Consider the following 22981-nt stretch of genomic DNA (forward strand, 5'->3'; position numbering starts at 1 on the left):
ATTTGCACAACAGTGGTGGTCACCTGACTGCCCCACTTCCACCAACACTTTGATTACATAATGCGCTACAAACGTGAGCTCATGGTAATTCTCTCGGAGGGAAGAGAGAAAGCTTTGGTTTAACTATGGTCTTTGATTTACAGAATCCCAGGTTTAGCATGTCAAGTGCTGCTTTGAGGGCTTTCACGCATACCCGACAGACACACACACACACACATACACACCCCTGTCACGTGCAGATGTACAGTGGGAAGCATTCAGAGATGAGACAGATGGGAGGAGAGCTTCCTCTCCATTGATGTTTCTCTGCGTGTGGGAGTAAAGGGCTTTTTATTAAACTAATTATGTAAATATGAAGATCATAGGCCACAGGATAAAAAATGTGTAACATCAATAAAGATTATATATTGCATGATGATAAACTACATAAAATAACCAGGCTGATACACTGATGACACATATTCCTTATAAAAAATCAATAATCTCTGATTCCTCATGTCTGCAACACTGTCACACACTGCGAGGTTCATTGAAGTGTATTTGCTGCATTTTATTACGACCAATAAGATCTCCCATGTTATCTACATAGGAAACACAATATCCTGTTCTCTGCTGATACCATCTAGTGGCTCATCATGAAAGCTGCTGCACCATCTATGAGTCATCGGCAGAGGAAGGAGGTGTCTGGCGTCACGGCTTCGCAGCTCCAAACAAGAGACCTAGTGTGCCTCCGTGTGGTGAAAACCAAGAACGCCATGAAATGCGTTTCATGAATGAATGAATGACCACAAATCTGCCCTTAAGCTGATTATACACTAACACCACTACTTGATGCATCTCTGCCTTTTTACTCAACCCTGGTTTCCAATAAAATAAATAAGAAAACAAATAGTTATTGGGGCATTTAAGTAACATGCCTGTCATATTGTTTATGGCAGAACATTATTACAATCAGTATTTACTTTTGTATTAAGACTGACATGAATCCTGACCTTTGAGCGATTAATCTACAGAAGGAAGCAATGCCCATAATATGTTATAACTGACATGAGAGATTATCTCCATGCCAGGAGCAGTGCATGTGATTATATGGTTTACATATACAGTTCATGTATTTGCAGCAAATATCCTGGCTGTCATGATAAATTTAACACACTAAATGACTATGTTATGACATGGTAAGAGCATGTTAATGATTTGAGATCTTGTGTGTTTACTGTACAACTGGATTGGAGTCAGTGTGATGCATCATCCCATCTGCTATCTCTTCATATGTGAAGATTATTCTAGCATGAAGTGTTTAGATGGATTATTCAGATAATATATTTGCGTAACACATAGCATGCATTGCAACATATTAGTAAGGCGGCCCACCTAGAAATAAATGAAGTTAATCTGTAAACTTAGGTTCAGGAGCAGGGCCATGCCTCACCCACACCTCTGATTACCTGCCAAGCCTACTTATACCTGGTCAACCCATTCTGCTCGGTTTGTCTCAGATTTCTCAACCCACCTTCCCTTTCATCCATCATCCTCCCTACCCACCTTCCTTCATCCTCTCTTCCCTTCTCCCCTCTTTTCTTCTTATTCATTCTGGTGCATACCTCTCCTATGTCTCATTCTAGGTACGTTCTGGGAGGTCTGTAAATGGGTGGAAAAACACCTCCCACACTGAGTCTCCATCTGTCCGATCTCCTTATCAACCTAACAGAAAACATCCCTCCTCCACCTTCACCCCCACTTGCATCCATTCACCAGTCCTCAACAACTAACACCTCCTGGTCTTCAATTAAACATTTAAAAGATGTACTCTCGTAGCGTGGTCATTGCTAGTGAAGAGTAATAATACCAGAGGAAAGGGGGATTTTTCTTCAGAAAGGCAGCATAAAAATCTAACTGACACAGTGCTTTAACAACCAGTAGGAGTAAGAAAATGTTAATTTAACCTTTAGATGCTCAGTCAAATGTTGTGCATCTGTTTTTTAATAGAGGTGTCTTATGCAACTTACTGATGTAAATTAAGCATGTTACACACATATGAACATAAGTTTTAGAAACTCAACAACTAAACTAACCATCTCACAGTATTTTGAAACTAAAATCTTACATCAGGGGATCTCAAAGTTTTGGTGACTGAGTGCCATTTGGAATAGAATATATCTTTATTGTGCACCATGGGTGGAAATTTGTCTACGGCTCACCAAACACAAAAGACAACAATGTAAAAAAGCAGACAGATAGTAAGACGAGCGTTGTTACAAAACACTTAAACACATTAGATCAGCTCATTGTTTGTCTGTGGTTTATAACTCATGAGTCACTTTGTTGAGTTAGGGATACTGATGGCACTTTTGATCAAGGACCTCTGAAATGCATTTTGTGGTTGCCAGAGGGGCTTTATAGTGCCTCCTGGAGCTCAGGAGCTCAAACTGGCTGAAGAGAGGGTGAGAATCTACATACTCCTTGCTTTCTTCCTCGTTGTATCTGCAAAGTGTTGGGTCAGGGGCAGGGCTGGGTAGTATATCTATTACTTGTATTTAAAATATATATTTCAATTACATTTGAGTATTTTGTCATTTGTATTAGATAAGGCCGATAAAAAGCAAATGTAATTTGTAACAATTTTCCACTTTTGAGTGGAGTCATTTTGTATTTAAAATACTCAAAATATTTTCTCCACGAAGGCTGCACATTCTTATAATATTGGATTGGATAATATTGGACTGGACTGTGCATAACATAGGAAATTGTATGTTGTTGTGGTTGATGCTTGGGATGAGTATGCTACAAATGAATTGCCTCATGTGGGATCAACAAAGCTGTCTGAATCTAAATCTGAAACAATAAACAATATTTTTACACCAAATTGTGAGAAAACAAGCGCAAATTTGCAATAGCTATGACTTTGCAGTAGTTATGGTTGTTCTTTCTGGCATAGTTACTTGTGGTCTCTGATTGCAGCATGTAAATTTTGAGCATTTTTTGATCAAGGACTTTTTGAGTTATTCACAAAAAGATTTGAATCGGTTAGTATAGCGCCACCTATGGACAAATCGTGCACATTCTTTCTGGTATAGTTACTCATGGTCTCTGGTTGGCAGCGTGCAAATTTTGAGCATTTTTGGTCAGTGAATTTTTGAGTTATTCATGAAAAGCTTTGTGGACCGACCGACCGACAGAGTGACCTATAGAGCTGCAGGTCGCTGCTAAAAAGAAAAAGAAAAAAAGTATTTTCTGAATCTGAAAATACAAAATACATGTATTTTATTTTGATACATTTTGCCAACTATTTTACTATTTTGCTATTGTCACAATCCTAGAGAGTTAATTCTTGGATGTACAGATAAACTTTAAAACACTCTCAACCATAGTTTGGTGCACTAATTCTTAAAATCTAACACCAAGGCTGCTGAGTTTCCTAAGAAGATGATTTCGCTGTGAGCATTTCTCTAAAATATACGCAGTATTTCCAGAGAAACTCACCTGGGATACAGCAATAACGAGGATAGCAGCGCTCTGAGATGTAAGTGATGGGCGAAGATGTGGGCCTTTAGTGCCCACAAAGAGAACCTGGTTTTATCACTCAGTCATTTTCACACATAAATTAAAGTGATTCCTGTATGAGTCATAACACATTTAAAAGGGAACACACACGCAGAACATGAAGATTTTACACACAAATTTATTGCTGACACAGAACATTTTATTAGCCGTGATATGTTCAATGTAAATGTAATAAATAGCTTGAATATTACGAGGTGGGGTGTGTTGTGACTGAGGTGGGGCTTGTTGGTATTTAGTGTTACATGTGATGTCACGCTACAGCTGATATCATGTGACTGAGGCCTGTGAAGTACGACTTCTCCCTCTCGCTCATCAGCTCGAAGTGAAGAGGCTGCTGGCAGAAGTCACACTCTGCTGAGGAGTGCGGTCTCAGCTCCATGCCCACCTCCTTCCACGTCTTCAGCAGCCGGTCTGTGGAGACGGAGTAGAGAAGGAACAGCTGAGGATCTTTGCAATAAATTATGGATATTAAATATACCTTAAAACTGTCAGTGCTGGGTTTGAAATGAAATACTTGGCTCACTGTATATATAATATTAATAACTATAATATTAACTGAGTTTATGACTGCTCAACCATACACAAAATACTGCTGAGTCATTAGACAGACATCATAAATTATAGTGGACATACCAACAAAGTAGAACATCATCTGGGGAGTGTGGTGAGGTGTGGGGGCTATGCGCAGCAGCTCCTCTCCTTTGGCCACAGTGGGGTAGTTGATTGCCTGGACGTAGATGTTGTAACGAGACATCATGATGTCACAGATCTCATTGTTCTTCTCTGCATCTGCCACCTGACAAACAGATACATCATATGTCAGATTTCAAAGAGACTATGCCAGTGACAGATTCCCAAGTAAGTCCGTGGAACACTTTGAGGGATAAATGATAAATTTCCTAACCCGGACAGGAATGATGTGGCTCGGGCAGTGGACCACAGGAAAGCCCGAGTCCATCAGCATCTGTCGCAGCAGCTTCACGCTCCTCTGATGTTTCCTCCTGAGCACCCGGCCTTCCTCACTTTTCAGGACCTTGATGGACTCCTTGGCCCCTGCCAGCAGCATGGGGGGCAGGGAGGTGGTGAAGATGAAGCCTGCAGCGTATGAGCGCACTGTGTCCACCAGGGTGCTGGTGCTGGCGATGTAGCCACCCACACAGCCAAATGCCTTGCCTGGAAACAGAACCCATAACAAGTCAGAGAGGCACATATGTTACTGGTGAAGGTGTTACGAGAGGTTTCCCCTCATCAGTGAGGGGTTCTACTCACCGAGGGTACCAGAGATGATGTCCATCTTGTGCATGACTCTGTCTCTGTCCCCGATCCCTCCTCCTCTGGAGCCATACAGGCCCACAGCGTGAACTTCATCCACAAAGGTAATGGCACCAAACTTGTGGGCAATATCACACATCTCCTCTAGTGGGCACACCGCCCCTGTAGAGAGCACAGCATTAGGTTATTTCAAATCACTTATAAAAATAAAAGCACAGATACTTTTTTTTTCTTTTAATACCCATGCAGAAATGTAATTAAAAACAAACAAACAACAACAACATTTTAGTCCTACATATAAAAGCCCAACTAGGGACAAGAGTTGAAAATTAGCAGTTATAAACTCTTTGTGTAACACATCAATCTCATACTCCGCTTTGAAACCATGGTAAATTGCATCGTCCCTATCAAATAAAATAAATAAATAGAAAAATAAATAAATACTAATACTACTACTAATAATAATATATGACATACAGTATATGCCCCTATATCAAGTGTGATGTTGCTACATATGTTACTAATAAGATGACATATTAATATATTTTTCATACATCATCTGGATATATGAAGATTTAAGTTTATAATATATATAAAATACCCACTGTATGATTTGTAGATGAACATAAAAATATCTTTATGATTTATTTTTGTATGGTATTATTTGTTGCTACCCTATATGCTAACAATAAATATTTAATTTAAATGAATAATAACAACAACAATACTACTACTACTGCTACTACTACTAATAATAATAATAATAATGATGACATAAGGTATATGCCCCTAGATCAAGAGTTATGTTGCCATATATGTTACTAATAAGGTGACATATTATCATCACATTTAAACACCAACTGGATATATAAAGATTTAAGTTATAACATGTATAAAATACCCATTGTATATTTGTAGATGTACACAAAAACATCTATACGATACATTTTTATACAGTATTATTTGTTGCTACCCTGTATGTTAACAATATATATTTAAATTATATATGACAATTGATTAAAACAACATATATACAAAAATACTTTGTGCTTATATATGTTTTTCTTATTATTTTTTTAATATAAATTTCTGTCTTTTACATTTACATATTTAATATTAACATATATTGATGGGCTTAGGATGGATATATATGTTCATAACATATGTCTACAATATAAGTACATATTATATATGCACATATATTTAAAATATTGATATGATGAATTTTTATACGGTATTACACGTTGTGAACATGTTAACGACTTGATTTCATTCATATAGGCGATTTAATAAAACTAAATATATATGTAAAAATTCACTATACTTACATGTATTTTTCTTACTAATTATTATTTAATTAAATTTATATGTATGTGTAATTTGTGTATAAATAATTGTATATGGACATATATGATGATAAATGTATAATAAGTACATTAACATACAAATTTGTATAAGTAAGTCATATATGTTAATATAATACGAGATTGTTCCGATTTCTTTTAGGTTTCATAAATAGTTTGAACATATATTTCATACATGGATATTTAATCAATGTACATATATTACATTTCCATTTGGTCAGGAAATGCATGAATATGATGCTTGCTATGTAAAGCTTTGTAAACACACTGGTGATTCATTAATAAGTTTGAAAAATACTGTTCACACTTTTGTGATTTTGTACATGACTCTCGTATGTCGTCATTTGCAACCTAACAATTAACTATGACACATCAATTAGGAATAAATAAATGATAAATCTTTAAAATGCCCTGTTAAATAAGACTGACACTTGAAAGGCTGTGTACTCACCATCCATTGAATGTACCGTCTCAAAGGCGACAATCTTTGGAGTGGAGGGGTCAGACTTCTCAAGCAGCTCTTGCAGGTGGCTGACGTCATTGTGACGGAAGATAAACTTCTTGACCCTGCTGTTCCTTATACCCTGGATCATTGAGGCATGGTTGCCGGCGTCAGAGTAGATTTCACAACCTAGAAGAGAAAGCAAATGAAAAAAATCAATTATCTGCTATGGATTTAAGTGTGAATCAAGAAAATATGTGATAAAATGCACTACAATTCTAAATCAAAGCAAAGGAATTGAACTTTTAAGTCAAATGTTTAAATATTTCCACGCTTAACTGAATGTACCTGGTAGCATTTTTGCCAGAGTAAACAACGTGGAGTCATTGGCTACGAAGCAGGAAGTGAACAGAAGAGCAGCATCCTTATTGTGCAGGTCAGCTAGCTCATGTTCAAGCTCCACGTGGAATTTGCTCGTCCCTGAAATGTTTCGTGTGCCTCCTGCACCAGCGCCGTGCTTACGTAAAGTCTCCCTTTGAAAGAAAAAAACAACAAGTTTATTATTGTAAAGTAGCTTATTCTCATATTTCATCAGGCCATCTTGGGGTTATGGATGACTGCTGATCAGTAAGCCCACTCACATGATGGCCTGGGTGACTTTAGGGTGACGGCTCATGCCGAGGTAGTCGTTGCTGCACCACACAGACACGTCCCTCTTTGCATGGACAGACTCTGAGTAGTCATCTGCCATGGGGAACGAGGGGGCACATCGGTTCACCGTCTTAAAAACCCTGTATGTGTGATCCACCTTCTTGCTTTCAATCTTCTTTTCAAAGTACTTGTCGTACTGGAAGGTAACAGCTGATGAAGGAAATATAGGGGGAGGATTATAAGCTTCAAGAAATCCCTCTGAGAACTCTTGTTTATGAAGAAGAATGTGTCTTTCTTACCCTCAGGCAGATTGTCCTTCAGCAGGTGAGACACTCTGGAAGACGTGGGTTTCAGAAGGTTTTTTGGTGCTCCTGAGTTGACTTTGTCTGCCTCGATAAGATCCATAACCGACAGACTCGTATCTCTTTTCCCTGTTTGAGAAAGATGCACGCTTTTAATGATCTCGCACATAAATAATTTACTGTATGGGTTTCCAGTTGCAGGTGTGGCCGTGCAGTTGCTTACCTGTGCGTACAGAGTGCATTTCCTGGACGTCCTCTTGCAGCTCCATACTGGCCTCTCTTACTACCTTGTTGTTTTTCTGCACCATTTCTGCAGCCAGGAAAGGACATTTGGAGCCGACAGCCTGGCCCGCAGGTGGCTTGATGTGACCTGGGGGCAGCTTGACTTCATGCTTTGGATCTACAGAGCATGAGAGTGCATTTCTAAATTATAATCTGTCTATTGAATAAGAATAGTTTGCATCCAAATCACAGTTAGTCATGACAGGATGGTTTAAGACTGACCGTCATTTGTTGGAGTGCCTTTGGAAGCTGAAGCTGAAGAGGACAGAGCTCTGGCCAGAGGTCTGGAGGCCAGGTCCATCATCACGGGGCATTTTTGGGCATAGCTCAGCAGTGATGACTTCCCGGCCAGCTGCAGGGCAACACTGGGAACAACTGTGAGGAAAGGGCACCGGCGGATCACTGCGTCCATGTGAGATACTCTTGACCTAAAGGAGAAAAAAATCTGTCAACAAAAAGTTGAAGGAAAGCAGAACACACAAAATATTCCCTGTCTCTCAGCTGTCTAGTGCCACACCAGTCATTATCCTTTACCTGAACACATCCCAGTCCACCTTGACGGAACAGATGAAAAACGTCTTGCGAAACATGACTGATTCCACAGTGAGACCGGAGACGTATATTACGTTTAAAGCCCTAAGAGACTACTTTCATTCACTCTCTTCTGCAGTCAGCTGTCCTTGACAAGTGGGAGGCCTCTCAAGGACTCATCCTGCCACAATAACTGTGCGGTCTTACCTAAAACGAAGGAGACGAGGAGCCACCTAGCTGCTGCTCGCATGAAACATACATGAACTGTCACAGACTGAGCCCCCACCTTCTCATGTGTTACCAAACAGGGGCCGAGTCTCATAACATCCCGCTGTAGATGCTTTTTTGAGTCATTATTACCAATTTATTAATAGTTTATTTCTGGAAATAAGCAGCTTTAGAGGCAAGGGACCTTGACTCAGGTAACACTATTGATATTACCACCAAAAAGGATAACAAATGGAAGAATATAAACACTGTGAGCCTAAATTAACTGTACACAATCATGCTTTATATTATACACTTCACCCATTTCTAACCTTTATCGCAGCATCCACAATCTAAAATATTAAAACAGGAGTAAAAATGAAAACTAATATTGCTAGAAATATAAATATTCCTACAGTTAAATCACAGTATATCCTTCTTAAACACCTTCTCTTGAGTGTTTTTGGTACAGATTAATAGTATGCAGGCTACATGTCTGTTGTTAACATAAAGAAAGAAGAGATCATTTTTAAAATCAGTTTTGCTCAGTAAAAGGTCATGAAGTCAAGGTTTAACTGCTGGCAGACACACAACAGTTACTATCCTATCCTCAGGCAGCTGGACATGAGACAGGCCCACATGACATGTAGCCCCCTTCAGCTGTATCGACACTCACTCAGATCTTACATTAACCCACCTGGTTTGTGTCCTCTATAATTTAAATGCAGCTCAGTCTCGTGCTCCTCGGCCGCTTTCCAAGGACGATTCTTCTTCAACGTTGAGGAAACTCCAGCTGGAGAAATTACAACACCTCAGTCACTGCGGTGACGTAGCTGTAGTATGTTGCACAATCATGGAGACACGCCCACCGGCGATCATGTAATACCGCCAGAGATCGTCTATTCCTAACAGGAAGTACTCTACGCCTGTTAAACTACACACAAAACTACTTGCTTTTAAAAACTTTTTGCTTAGCCTACCGTGCTGTGGAGTTGTAGTAAGTTAAGAGGTTGTATATAAATTAATTTACCCAAGTACTATAGGCTGCTTGAGCACAGGTTTGAGGTATTTTACTTGGAGTCTCTACTTGTTTTTTTAATTATATACTTCTTTACATTTTACTTTACAGAATTTATTTCACTGCTATCTTTTTTTCATCTTTTTTTTCATTTTGAGATTATGAGTTAATCTAAAAAAACATAAGCTATGATCAGTATGATGCATTGCTATACATCAGGGGTGTCAAACTCATTTTAGTTCACAGGCCACATACAGTCGATTTGCATAATGTCCCATAAATAACAAACACCTCCAAATTTGTCTCTTAAGTTGTTTCAAGGTACACATTCTAAAAACGCGGATATGTTTACAAAAGAGATGTCAAACAGCCTGTGATGTCTTCAAAAGAATAAATGCAATTTCAACAACACGTCTCAGTCGACTACTCGCTGTCATTACATGTGCATTTTCTGTACATTTCCCCTCCTGTGTGGTAATCCTGACATCACCACACCAAACTAAAGTGAAAGAAAAGAACTGTATTCTGGTTTCTGGCATCTTACATGAAAAAAAGCAACTCAAAGTTCAACTTGCTCCTGGAACCTGAAGTACATCACTATTAGGTGTGCAAGGTCATCCAGTGGGCCGGATTGGACCCTTCAGCAGGTCGATTCTGGCCCCCAGGCTGTATGTTTGACACCCCTGATATAGATTGACCAGAGAAACATATATAATGCAGTTCAAATAAGCTCAACCTCTTCCTCCAGTGGTAAGGGGCAGCTTTTAGAGCCTATAACTAGTCTTGCTGGGGTTCTCGACCCACTGTTCCGGTGCATTTACTGAAAGCAACCATTTTTTTGATCTCATAAACAACAAATGTTTCTTCAACTTTTTAAACTACAGAATTATAAATGAACACGTAAAGAGGAAGAACGCAGAAAAAAATGAAAATGAAATGGCCTTCTTCTGCATTGATTCCAAACCTAGGAGGTAAGTAGGCTTGATTTCTCTCAACAATGTGGGAAGAAGGCAACGGGCAGTAACAGAATTGACCCCAAAAATTTGCAAGAAATCATCAAAAAGAGAAAATTAAAAACAAGAAAATTAGTAAATTAAAAAAAATAAATAAATAATAAAAAAAAGACCTGGTAAAAGACCATAAAAAAATATAATAATTTCAAATATGTAATGATAATTATGAATACAGTTTTTCCCTAGCTTTTATTTTTTTCATTTGTGGGACATTTCTCACCAAGTTGCTTGTTGCCTTTGTTCCTGTGTTATTCAAAGAAATCACGCCAATTTGCTCAAGGCTCAAAGGTGTGAATACTTGCGAAAGGCGTCTGAAAGCAGCACAAGAAAAGTGATGCCTCTCCATGTTTCAAATGGTTAAGTAACTCCTGAAGCTTTGGCACTGGAGTTCGGCACCCCCTCCTTGGGAACCAGTGCTCTGAAAAGAAGACTTAAACCTGGCTGACAAGCAGTGATGCATGTCACTTATAATAGCTGAAAGTTGCTCTACTCAGCACAAGACCATTTTTATGTTCAAAAACATATAAGCAGTGATTTTTCTTTTCCCAAAATGTGTCTGTGAAGATAATTTACCCACATTATGAGTATGGTTTTGAGGGGTCACAATATTGCCCCATTCCCCCCTTTAAATGAGCGCTGTCTCCACCTACTGGGGAACAGATTACGCAAATAGCAGCAGTGTGAGTCTTTGTACTTTGTGCATTAATGAATGAACAGCCACAGATACTCCAGTTCCAAACCACAAAATCTTCCTTCTCATCTGCTCATTTACAGTCTTTGCACCAGCATGCACAGCGGTGTTCAGTGGTTGTAAAGCATGCAGACAGTGTTGAAACAATTGTAGAATAATTAAATCCATGAATGAAACAGATCAGCGTAGCGTGTTTGGTGACTTTGCCCCAGTAGGTTCAAACATCTTGGGGATATAAACGAGGGCAAAGTAACTGTAAAGACCAGAAACATGCTCTGACTTGTCAGTGGAATTACAGGGTTTTAATTACAGGATGAGATGTCTCTGAGACACAGTTAGAAATCATAAACACACACAGTCACTAATAAATATGCAAACATTACAAACCAACTTAACGTCATACTTCAGTGTCTGACAAGGTCAGGCAGGTCAGTTACATGGAAGAGCTTTCTCAAGTTGTGCCAGCAGCCTCAGCAGTTCCCTTCTTATTCCACTGGGTGGCAGCATTGTGCTCAAACCCAGCCTCCGTAACGCAGCTTATTGGGCAGGTAGATGCTGGTGAGGAAATCAGGAGCTATGGCTGCTAGGGACTGTATTTCAGCCTTGACTTTACTCTGCTGCATCAGTTCCATCTACAACAAGAGCAGAAACACAGCTTTAAGGAGCGTGGGAGAGGAAGCCATGCAAACAAGCATAAATCATCAGGTGTTTATCTCCAACAGCCACTCCACAACAGAGAGGCTCTTCTGTTTCCTCCATACCAGCGAGCTGAGAGTCCTCTCACACACATTCCTACGCTGTGTGTCACATGACCAAAGATGTTAAAACTGTGTAAACGTCTGAGGAGGAACAGATTTGCCTTTTGAAAAAGGAACAAGGTGCTTCAGACCAACATTTTACCAAGTAGGTTGAGTGTGGTACTGAAGGTCAGGGTTATCTGTCACAGCAGTTTCTTTTTACAGACAATATTTACTATTCAAAATCACATGGTAAAGGTTAACACTCAAGTCAAATATTTTGGTGCTTCATTAGAACTAATCACAACTCAAAAAAGAATTAGAATTACGGCCTTGCACTGTGGGCCTCCACCAACCAGTCAAGCTGCCGTTTACATCCATGTCTGTCCAGACTCATATGTAGCCATGACAGTTCACAATAGCTGAGGGCAATATGGTCCTAAAATAATATCACAATATTTCAGGGTATTTTTGTGATAAGGATATTCTTGACAACATGACAAATGAGCAAAAATAATATTTTATTAATTTAAGAACACGGCATTGCAGTAAAATCAGTGATATAGTTTTACAATTTGCCTTCAAATATTCAGTAAACACTAAACAAAAATAATCTCTCATTTCATTACCTGTGACAGGCTGTTATGATACTACAACTATCATACATTAATATACATGTTGTTTTTTGTTGAGCCGTAAGCATCACGCAGGTTTACATTACCAAAGGTTTATGACAAAATCACTTGAAGACACCAACTCCCATGTGCGTACAGCAAGAGAGGAGAGGGAGAGACGCTGTGCTGCTGCCGGAGGAGCCACTGAATGAGTTCCCTCTGAGCGGTAACTCACTAAAAGAGTCTGAGAAGTCCGGGGCTGTTCATAAAACATTCAGGATGCCACAGTTTATTCCACACTGCTGAAGCTGCTCCTCTTTTTGGAACCACCGCAGAGTTGGTAATAATTTTGCTTTCAGCCATGCTTATTGTTGCCGTGGGTAACAGTATGACGTCAATATGTCAATAAGTCGAAATATTGCAAGTATCATGATGTGAATTTTTCATATCACATAAAAAATTATACTGGTATTATGTTGAATGAGATATGACACATCTCTAGCTGACAGTGCTTCAAATATGGACATTGATCCAAACAAGCTACATATTCTAAAACATGGGTACTTCAGACACATCTTCAACCCGGCAGCAAAGATCTACACGATCAGTACAATTTCAAGGTGGACATTCAAGATCAGTGTCACCAATTCACCATCCGACCAAATGTCTCCCCTTGTGTTCCTGAGTTACAGTGTTGAAAAAGTGTTTCTGCAGGACATTTTGATGTCACAGTTAAGCTGACCTTTTGGATATACAATGTCATCGATTCTTCATTTCATTCTATCAGGGCATGGTCACATGAGAAGCGAAATTAACACTGGCGAATATTCGACTCCCGTGCACTTCTATTCAATACAATTGAAGGGGCGAATAAAACATTTGCTTCACATGACAAAGCAAATTTGCATCTTCACATCGTGTGGAGTTCCACTTTGGTGCTTTGACTGGTGACAGTCACAGCCTCAACCAATAGCAAAGGAATATGCGCAGTGAAGACATTGATTGTTGTTGTGTCTAACCAATATTATGTGACACTGGCAATGAAAATACAAACTAACCCATATGACAGATGCTGCCTAGCTGGCAGTGAGTCAGGACACAGGTGAGGAATGTAACAAAATGGATAAATATCATCGTATTTCGCTGTATTTATTAGCAAACTAGCTAATACAGCAAAATATGATATGATATGGTAGCTTTCTGTTATCGCCACAACCAGCACTGCTCACGTTATTGCCTTGGCACGCGATGATCACTTGCCTGCATTCGCTCGCTTGACTGTGCTCTCAGACATTTGTGTCAAATTTGTTATGATTAGCATATGAATTCTTGAGTTATGGCGGAAAATGTGCCTTGTGAGTTCACAATAAACTTTGACTTTTAACCACCAAATTGTAACCAGGTCACTTTTGAGTCCAAGTGGATTTTGTGCCAAATTTGAAGAAATTCACTCAAAGCATTCCTGAGATATCACATTCATGAGACTGGGACAGACATGAGGTCACAGTGAACTTTAACTTGACCTTTGACCACTAAAATCTAATAAATTCTCTCAAGGCGTTCTTGAGATACGGCATTCATGAGAATGGGATGGTTGAACGGACAACACACAAATGCCTCACGGCTGTCTCTGGCACAGAGGCATAAAAAAGGTCTCAAGTATTTGCACATTTGCATGTTATCTCACAAATTTCTATGCAACCTCTATCCTTCACCCTACTTCAAAGCACATTCCTCTCACCTCTTTCTGCCAGTCTGGTTGGCTGCTTAAGTACGGCCTTTTGAGGAGGCTGCTGAGTTTGTTCTCATCTCTCTTTGTGAGGGGGATCAGGGCATCCTCGGGAACCCTCAACCTGAAGAATGAAATATTGATTTTACTACACGTAGCCAAACTGATGTTCTGACGACTGCCAACATCTTGATAGATGTCGCCCTTACAGTACGTTTCCTCCCATTCTCAACAGACTGACATCGAGGAATTAGTGTGTGTATGTTTAGGGGGAAACATAGAGGAAAAACTGTACACACTGCAATTAAATGTATGTCAAAAAGCCCTTTTGGCCTAAATTTGTTTAGGGGGACATATACTTAAAACTCAATATGCTCTCAGACGCAGTTCATTGAAGGGGAAAAAAAGTGAGGGCAACAGCAACAGAAACCAAAACAAACAATCTAAATGTCCCCAGAATATAATCCCAATTAGAGGCAGGAGGAGGAAGTAGGAAGTAGCGAATGCTGAGTCCAAACCTCCGGAGGTCAGAGGGGAGGAGGCCTAGCCACATAACGCTGGGGACGGTCAGACTGTGGGCCTCAAACGACATGGCCTGTGGAAAAACCCACGCACACACAAAACCAGTCACACACACACACATGCACAAACCTCTTATACACATAATATATCTCGAATAAACACACCAATCAGCACTGCACATGCATAATGTGGTTATGCCCAACACATGTTCACAATGAAGTTAACAAACACAGGGATGATTACACAAACATCACAGAGATCAACAAAGACACTGCAACACAATCACTCAACATTTTCACTCCATACAATGTCAGTTTAAATATTCTGAGCGGGATGATTGGTCCACTTTTTTAAACTTAACGGGCATAATTACATATTGCTAACAGAGAGACACTGAACAGGCCACATCGGATAATATACAGTGCAGGAATAAATGGCATGGCGGGACTCACCACTGATCCGTACTTGTAGATACACATGATTTCAATCCCTGGGAAAATCAGAGGGAGAGAGACACGCTGCAATCACCGACATACCAGAGCAATTATCCTCCGAGATGTGTAACGGAGCTTAGAACAAAGTAAAGCATGACATATGTGTCTCGCCATGCACTGGGAAAAAGGGTTTAGAGGTACGGAGGCTGATGGAAAACCGAGCCATCCTGCCAGGGCGAACTCACGCCAACGGAAATACTAGTCAGACCAGGCGCCATGACGTAGCGGACAGGTGCGAACATCTGCTGCCTTGGTGGAACATGCAATCCTACTGTGTGTGTGCGGAGATGAAAAGGCGCTTGAGTGTTGTTAAATGTGAGGAAATATGTGAGGTATGTGTGAGAGGTAAAACTGGTTTGCACTCGAGGCAGATGACGAGTTACCGTGAGGATCAGCATCCACCAGGGCGAAGACGGGGACGTGCAGCGTGTCCCAGAGCTTTCTCACCATCAACCTGCTGTTCACATCTGGCACGCCTTTACCCTGGAGCCACACAGACACACACGTGTTATGCACACTGAACACTAATACTGCCCTTTTTGAGAAATTCTGATTAATGATTTAAGTCATGTTTTTAAAAAAGGAAACGCACTGTGATCATGATGCAAGGAGACAGCTTCGTGCAGAAGTCATCATCCAGCAGTCTCTGAAACGTTGCATCCTTCTCAACTATCATGACAAATTTAGCAGATGACACAATATCTGTATGTCATTAAGGAAAAAACAGACCCCACGACCATATAGTGTCATCCCCACACAGAAGGAAATACATATATAATTTACAATATGACATCATCAGAGGTATCTAGGGACATTTTCACATCAGATATGATTGAGTCACACCATGCCAGAGTACATTTGTCCCACATTTCCACTCTCCCGCCATTCAGCTTTCACTTTAGTTATGTTGTTCCATAAGCTTGCGTCATCATCATATACGTCAGTGGTTCCCAACTGGTGGGTCACGGGTCCATTCTGAATGGATTCCAAGTGACTTACGAACATGTCGAGTTTGTAAAAAACCACACTTTATTTTATAGTGCAGTGAATTTCCGGCACAGAGTTTTTATTTTGAGGTGCCGTTTCCTGCTGTAGAGTGAATGACTAACAGACAGCGAGACGATAAACTAGCTCAATGACATGGCCAAGCACAAATACGATGCTGAATATATTAAACTGCGTGAACCTTGAACTAATGACTAAAGTGAAATCTGGACCCCGTGGCTGGACCAGTTGGGAACCACTGATCTACGTGATATTTTTGTTGTGCCGCAGTGTAGAAAATGGTGTTGCAGGCAGACCGTCATCAGCAGGTACCAATGGAGCATTGAGGCGAAGCTCTGCTCCCGGCCTGAGGAGGAGCTGCTGCAGTCGTACGCAGAGCTCTTCGCCTCCCACCGAAGCTTTGACTGCAGGTCAAGAGCAGCAGCGAAGGCGGATCTGGGTCTGTCTGCCATCTGATAAAGAGGCATCAGTATTAAATTGAGACTGTTTCACAACCGGTTAAAAACTAGTAGAGTTAAACAGTCCACTTCTGCTATTTGGGACAGTTGGAGTTCAAATCTGATGCATCCTGTACCAGAGTACACATAAACCACACTTGAGACCACCTTTTCAAGTGGACTCAGGTATAGATCAGCGTGCGGTGCCCAGGTATGGTACACAGTGTTCACACTTATCACACGAAATAGACTTTGGGGTCAAGTGTACTTGTACAGATCATAAAAGATACTTCTGATCCCACTGATGTTCGATGAAACAGCAACAGCCTAAAACAAAACACAGCCATAAAAATGGATTCAACTGGTGAAGGATGTCTAAATGTATTCCTTTCTGTTATAAGCCTTGAAATACAATCGTTGGTTTGGTAGTAAACACAAGGTACTCTGTGGAGCTGTTGACACAATGTGTTTGATGAGAAACATATATATTCATCATAATACTTTTTTAAATGATGAAAACTCATCAGGATACCATTAAAGGGGAACTACGCCCATTTTCAAAATTTACACATTATTCCTATGGTCTAAGACAGTCCAAAAATATTAGTTCACATGAACAACCCTCCCAAATCCAAAAACTAGGGTGCTGAAACTCAAATTTCTGATGTCACAGGGCGCAAAGTCTGGAGCTGCTCCATAGACAATGAATTGTGGAAAGATGTTATAGACGACACTGAGAGCACCCAGGGGAAAGTGCTGAGTATATGGGCACATCTTCAGAGCTGAGAACACGACAACAGAATAAAGCTTGTGTGGGTTGATAAAATCGGTTCCCACTTATTGTCTATGGAGCAGCTCCAGACTTTAATTTGATGACATCACAAATTTGAGACTTACTTCTCTGGTTTCGGGCTTTAAGAGCCATGGAAATAACACACTGGAATTCTTAATTTGGGTGGTGTCCCCCTTTACATCACAGTTGATATTATTTTTCTCTGTATAGTAACATGAGGACATTTCAGTCAACAGACAGTGAGTTTAGGCTGTTGACAGAACTTACAGCAGAGCTGGCGCGGCAGTCGATTCTCGTGCCATCCTCTTCCATGTAACACAGATCACCTGAGATTAATCCTTTGGACGTGGCCAACTGGTGACATAAAATTTCCACACACAAGTTAACACACGCTCATATTAAAACACGCAGATGCACGCATATTTCTGACACAACCTCACTGAATTCAACTTTAATTTAATTTCTCTTTGATCAGAAGAACCTTCTTTCCCACCGTTTCCTCAGATATGAAGCAGAACAAAATGCTTAAAATACCGCACTATACTAACAGATTTCATCTGTTGGACCTGAACTAATAACAACGAAGCATATCCAACTGAATTTTGCTCCAAGGTTTTTCCGAGGTGTCTTTTCTACCATGCAATCACACAACATGAACACTGTGAACAGACACACTTACCACATGAAGTGATCTGCGAGGAACCTTTAGCATGCAGGAGATATCATCCACTATATCATCAACAGTTTTTTGTGAACCAAACAACTGTGTATTGTTGTAATAGATGTCTCTGTGAAAACAAAATGTAAATCTTCCAGACAGGAAATAACTCAGCAAAACAAAACTTCACAAAAAAACTGTAAAGAACATGAATTATTTAACTAGCTTTAATTATCATTCAACAATGTTAATTAAAAGTCAATCCAAGACAAATAACCTTTTGGTAGCGTAGGAGTTGCTCTGCACGAGTCTGTAGATGACCAAGAGAATCTTGAGAATTTGCGCTTCAAACAGACAAACACACAAAACAAAATCAATCATTATAAACACTATATTCACTTAGGACATCTTTAAAAGGAACTGAAGTAGGAAAAAAACATATTCTGTTCTTAATTAGAATTTCCATGTGGTAAACCGATCCCTAAAAGCCTCTTTCAACATACACTGTCTCTGCCAATTTGTCACCTAAAACTAAGTCTGACTTTTACTGCCGTTTGTGCAGTTTATGCATGTGTTCACAATGAATATAAATGAAAGCCACATGAAGTACAGTACAACCGTAAAGGTTTTTTGACTAAAAGGAATGTCCGTTGTCAGGAACAGAAAAAAGAAAACACAAAAACAGAGGTGTGTGTATCTGCTCACCAAATTTAGTGACAGATGATGGACAGTCGCTCCTAATGGTAGTGACAGTGCTTCCTGATCTCATTTGAAGCCCGACGGCACTGTCAAAACTTGATGAGAAATAATGAAAGAAAAACTTAAGTTGAAAAGAGGGGAGGAAAAGTGTCCGTCAAAGAATTTATTTAAAGATTATGCATGCTACATTTATTTTTAGCTTTGAAAATCAGCTCCTGCACCTGTAAGCCATCTGAAATTCCCCACACCCTGAGGGCTACCTGTGAGAAGACCTCCCCTGTACCTCACCGTCCTGATTCCTCTGTGAAACCTTTGGCGCTCAATCTGTGGGATTCTCACATTTGAAAGGGCTGAGACAGAATGTGCTTTAAGCTGTGGCAAGGTTTGATCCAAACAAGACCAGACAGTCTGCTTTGTTCTGTGCAGAAGGTCTCCGCAGCCTAGTTGCATTAAAGCCCTTCGTAAATTTGTGTTTGTGAGTGTGTGTGTGTGTGTGTGCGCGCGCGTAGGCCAGTGGTTTTTAATTCCTTATCATTCTGTCATCTTTTTAGTAGCAGGAAGTTATTTCAACTTTAATCTCTCTGAAGAAAACTTGGAAATTACTTTCCTCTACCACCTGGTTGCTCGTGCAGTCCGCTTAAAACACCCCTTAAACAAATTCAGACACACTTGAAATGTGTATTAAACAGCAATGTGATCATCTTGTGTGGCCTGACCTCCCACAAAAAACCTATGTAAGTAAATGTTTATTTATTTCTTTACACAACATGACTGCTGGTGTTTATCTTTTAAAGGTCACACGGCTCACACAGATCCCACACAGTCCGCCTGTAAAATGACTGCAGTGTTCAGGGCGGGTAAAAAAAACTTTTTCATGCTACAGTGTGTTTAAATAAAGTTACCTGACGTTGGCCCAGCTGGATCTGTTGGGCAGTGCCAGGACAGGGGCCTCATCTTTGGAAAGACTGCTCACTATTCCGAGGATTACGTTCTCAATGCGGGTCAAAATTTCCCTGCTGGGAATAAAGATAGAGGGCTCTGAATATGGGCTGGCAAAAACCTAGCACAGGGGTTCGGAATTTTGCTCATGACACTTCGGCTTCACCAATATCAATATATACTGTTACAGAGTATATTACATTTTCTGGAAAATCTGAGAAACAGTTTATGGATAAAATAACAAAACAGGACTATTTATTTTTGAGTACTGAATGAATACAGTGAACGAAATAGTGATAAATCAAGGTACTTCCAATGTCGCCCTAAAGCAGTGCTGTTCCTTAATGTGCAACACTGCCCACAATGGTCCGGTATTTTCAGAGATATAAAAAGGACAGTCAGCTACTGTACCACAGTATATACTCTTTTAAACATCTCTGACACTTAATTTGACTCAACAGTGGCGAATTTATCTTGATCATGTCTATAAACAAAACAACTTTGCAGTTAAGTGTCAACAGTTATTGCTGATCACATCTACCTTTAATTTTATTTACTTAAAAAAATATACTTTGGATTCACTGAGTATGACAGGAAATCTTACTCTTGGTTCTACCTGATTAATCTAACTTTTATTCTTACCAAATTCTTTTATAAATAAAAAAAAATTACAAGACAGAACCCAAACTTGTGTTAGCAGATTATCCATGTCAAACACATATTTAAATACTTCCTTATTAATTCATTTCTCCCTTTCTTTTATCATCCAGATATATCCTACACACAGATTATACATACACATATATAATTACAGTGTACAACATTCCAGTGCAATCCTCCACACTGTTCACTGCTTACTGTCCAATAGCATTTATAAAGTTTTATATTTCAATGTTACACACCGTGTGTGTTTACTACAAGTGTCCTGTGCAATCATCCATCATGGACATTAGGGATGCACAATATTAGATTTTTTTTTTTTTTTTAAATCCAATATATAACAACTAATTTGGCCTATAACCAATATTGGTATATGCACTTTTTCCCACCAAATTTTGGTGATCATCAAGTGTCTTCTGTGGTGAATAACATTATGTGCATGCATACTCTTATCATGATGGCCCACCAGCAGATGGGGACATGAAACAGAAAGCTTGTCAGTGTATATCATATTCATTCATTGTGCATAGTGGTGCAGTGGTTAGCATTGTTGTCTCACAGCAAGAGGGTTCCTGGTTCCACCCAAGGTGGGGGGTTCAAACCTCTGGGTGGGAGCTCCATGCGGAGTTTGCATGTTCTCCCCATGTCAGCGTGGATTTTCTCTGGGTACTCCAGCTTCCTCCCACAGTCCAAAGACATGCAGGTTAATTGGTGACTCTAAAATTGTCCGTAGGTGTGAATGTGAGTGTGAATGGTTGTCTGTCTCCATGTGTCAGCCCTGTGATAGTCTGGTGACCTGTCCAGGGTGTACCCTGCCTCTCGCCCAATGTCACGACGACTAACAAGAGGTTACAGAAAATGAATGAACGTTGGCCTAATAGTTCATTTTAAAGCCGATATCGGCTGATACTGATGACGTGGCAATATTATCATGCATCCCTAATGGACAAACAGTATCTGTATTAGTGAATAAGAATATGTGGTATATAGCTTTTATATTATTATCAATTCTATCATATTTGTATTTTTTGTTGTTTGGAACCTTATTTCATGTTTAGTTATCACTCACTTTTTTTTCTTTGCTTTTGTCTCTTGTTGCTGTAATGTGATTTTTTTCTGATGTTGCATTAATAAACTTAATCTTATCAACTCCCCTCTGTCATATTAGCGTGTACAGGTAGTAACATAAATACATACATACATGTAAAGTTATACAGTTGTATACAAGTAGCATGTGTCTATTACTTACTGTACAAATATTAGATTGGTTCCAATACAGTTCATTGAGGAACAAATGTACCTGTAATGCTCCTTAACTTAACTAACTCCACACAGGTGTGTAAAAGCCTTAAGACACAGTCCCTTATTGGTGTTTCATCCTGGATAGACAACTGTGACAACGTTATTAGCATGCTAACGTTAGCATAGCGCACATGCTAACGTTAGCATAGCGGACACAGACTCTGGGAACGTAATTACGGTGAAATATATATAAAAAAAACTTTGACAAACTAATCAATCATTATTATCTATAGCTACATTATAACTGCGCAAGTCAAACACCAGTTGCATTGACCTGTCATTTTGCTGCTGGTAAACACCACAGGACCGGCATGGCACCTGTTTCACTGGTGCCACTAAACCGAAATGACACGCTAGCTAACCCGGGATAATTGATATCACGTTAGCTAGCAGCGGAACTTACTGGCTGATTTCCTCTTCGGCGCGCTGACAGCTTGTCATGACTTCGACATTGTTCAGTAGTTCAGCACGGAGCTTGTCAATTTCTAAAAACAGCTCTGTAAAACGAGTTCCCATCGTCTTTATCACATTAATGCAGATTAAATGTAAAGAAATTGCATAGCTACACAATGTTACCGCGAAAGGATTTCATGGAAATCTCGCGACATTTGTGCAGCCGCCTGATTGGCTGAATTTGCACCCGGAAGACTTGACCTTACTAAATCATTTTGGACATGAGAAGATCACTAAAACTCAACATTATGACCACTTTACATCCACAATATTTACATGGTGAGGCGATTTTAACACTATGACATGTTTAAATGCATATATATATATATATATATATATATATCTATATATATATATATATATATATATATATATATTCAGTGCTTCTAAATTAGATTCAGGTAGAAAATTCAAACATGTCTACTAACAGAATAGCCCTCGTTTGTTCCTCTCAAACATTAAATGGTGAAAGTAACTTTAATAATGTACTGTACTTAAGTACAGTTTGGAAGTACTTGTAGTTTACTTGATTATCTACAATATCTGCCACTTAATACTGATTTACTCAACTACATTTTTAAGTTAATGGACTAATAATAAGG

At 39.6% G+C, this 22981-nt stretch overlaps 2 protein-coding genes across 2 annotated transcripts; both read right to left on the minus strand.

The window, feature by feature from the left end:
* Positions 1 to 3664: 3664 nt before the first annotated feature.
* On the minus strand, positions 3665 to 9450 carry LOC125891399 (5-aminolevulinate synthase, non-specific, mitochondrial-like). Its single transcript, XM_049580667.1, has 11 exons — positions 9313 to 9450; positions 8100 to 8305; positions 7819 to 7995; positions 7593 to 7724; positions 7284 to 7503; positions 6991 to 7175; positions 6652 to 6831; positions 4834 to 4998; positions 4469 to 4737; positions 4198 to 4360; positions 3665 to 3975 (listed from the first exon to the last, which is right to left on the minus strand). Exons 2-11 carry the CDS (start codon positions 8287 to 8289, stop codon positions 3815 to 3817), a joined length of 1842 nt encoding a protein of 613 aa, XP_049436624.1. The 5' UTR covers positions 8290 to 8305; positions 9313 to 9450; the 3' UTR covers positions 3665 to 3814.
* Positions 9451 to 11528: 2078 nt separating this feature from the next.
* Positions 11529 to 22512, minus strand: spo11 (SPO11 initiator of meiotic double stranded breaks). The gene is made up of 13 exons (XM_049580751.1): positions 22330 to 22512; positions 19928 to 20041; positions 19032 to 19120; positions 18604 to 18670; positions 18348 to 18456; positions 17936 to 18022; positions 17166 to 17202; positions 16026 to 16135; positions 15817 to 15916; positions 15392 to 15429; positions 14936 to 15012; positions 14430 to 14541; positions 11529 to 11969 (listed from the first exon to the last, which is right to left on the minus strand). The coding sequence occupies exons 1-13, from the start codon at positions 22440 to 22442 to the stop codon at positions 11850 to 11852; spliced, it is 1173 nt and encodes a 390-aa protein (XP_049436708.1). The 5' UTR covers positions 22443 to 22512; the 3' UTR covers positions 11529 to 11849.
* Positions 22513 to 22981: the final 469 nt, after the last annotated feature.

The sequence above is a fragment of the Epinephelus fuscoguttatus genome, linkage group LG7 (assembly GCF_011397635.1).
Source record: "Epinephelus fuscoguttatus linkage group LG7, E.fuscoguttatus.final_Chr_v1".
NCBI lineage: Eukaryota > Metazoa > Chordata > Actinopteri > Perciformes > Serranidae > Epinephelus > Epinephelus fuscoguttatus.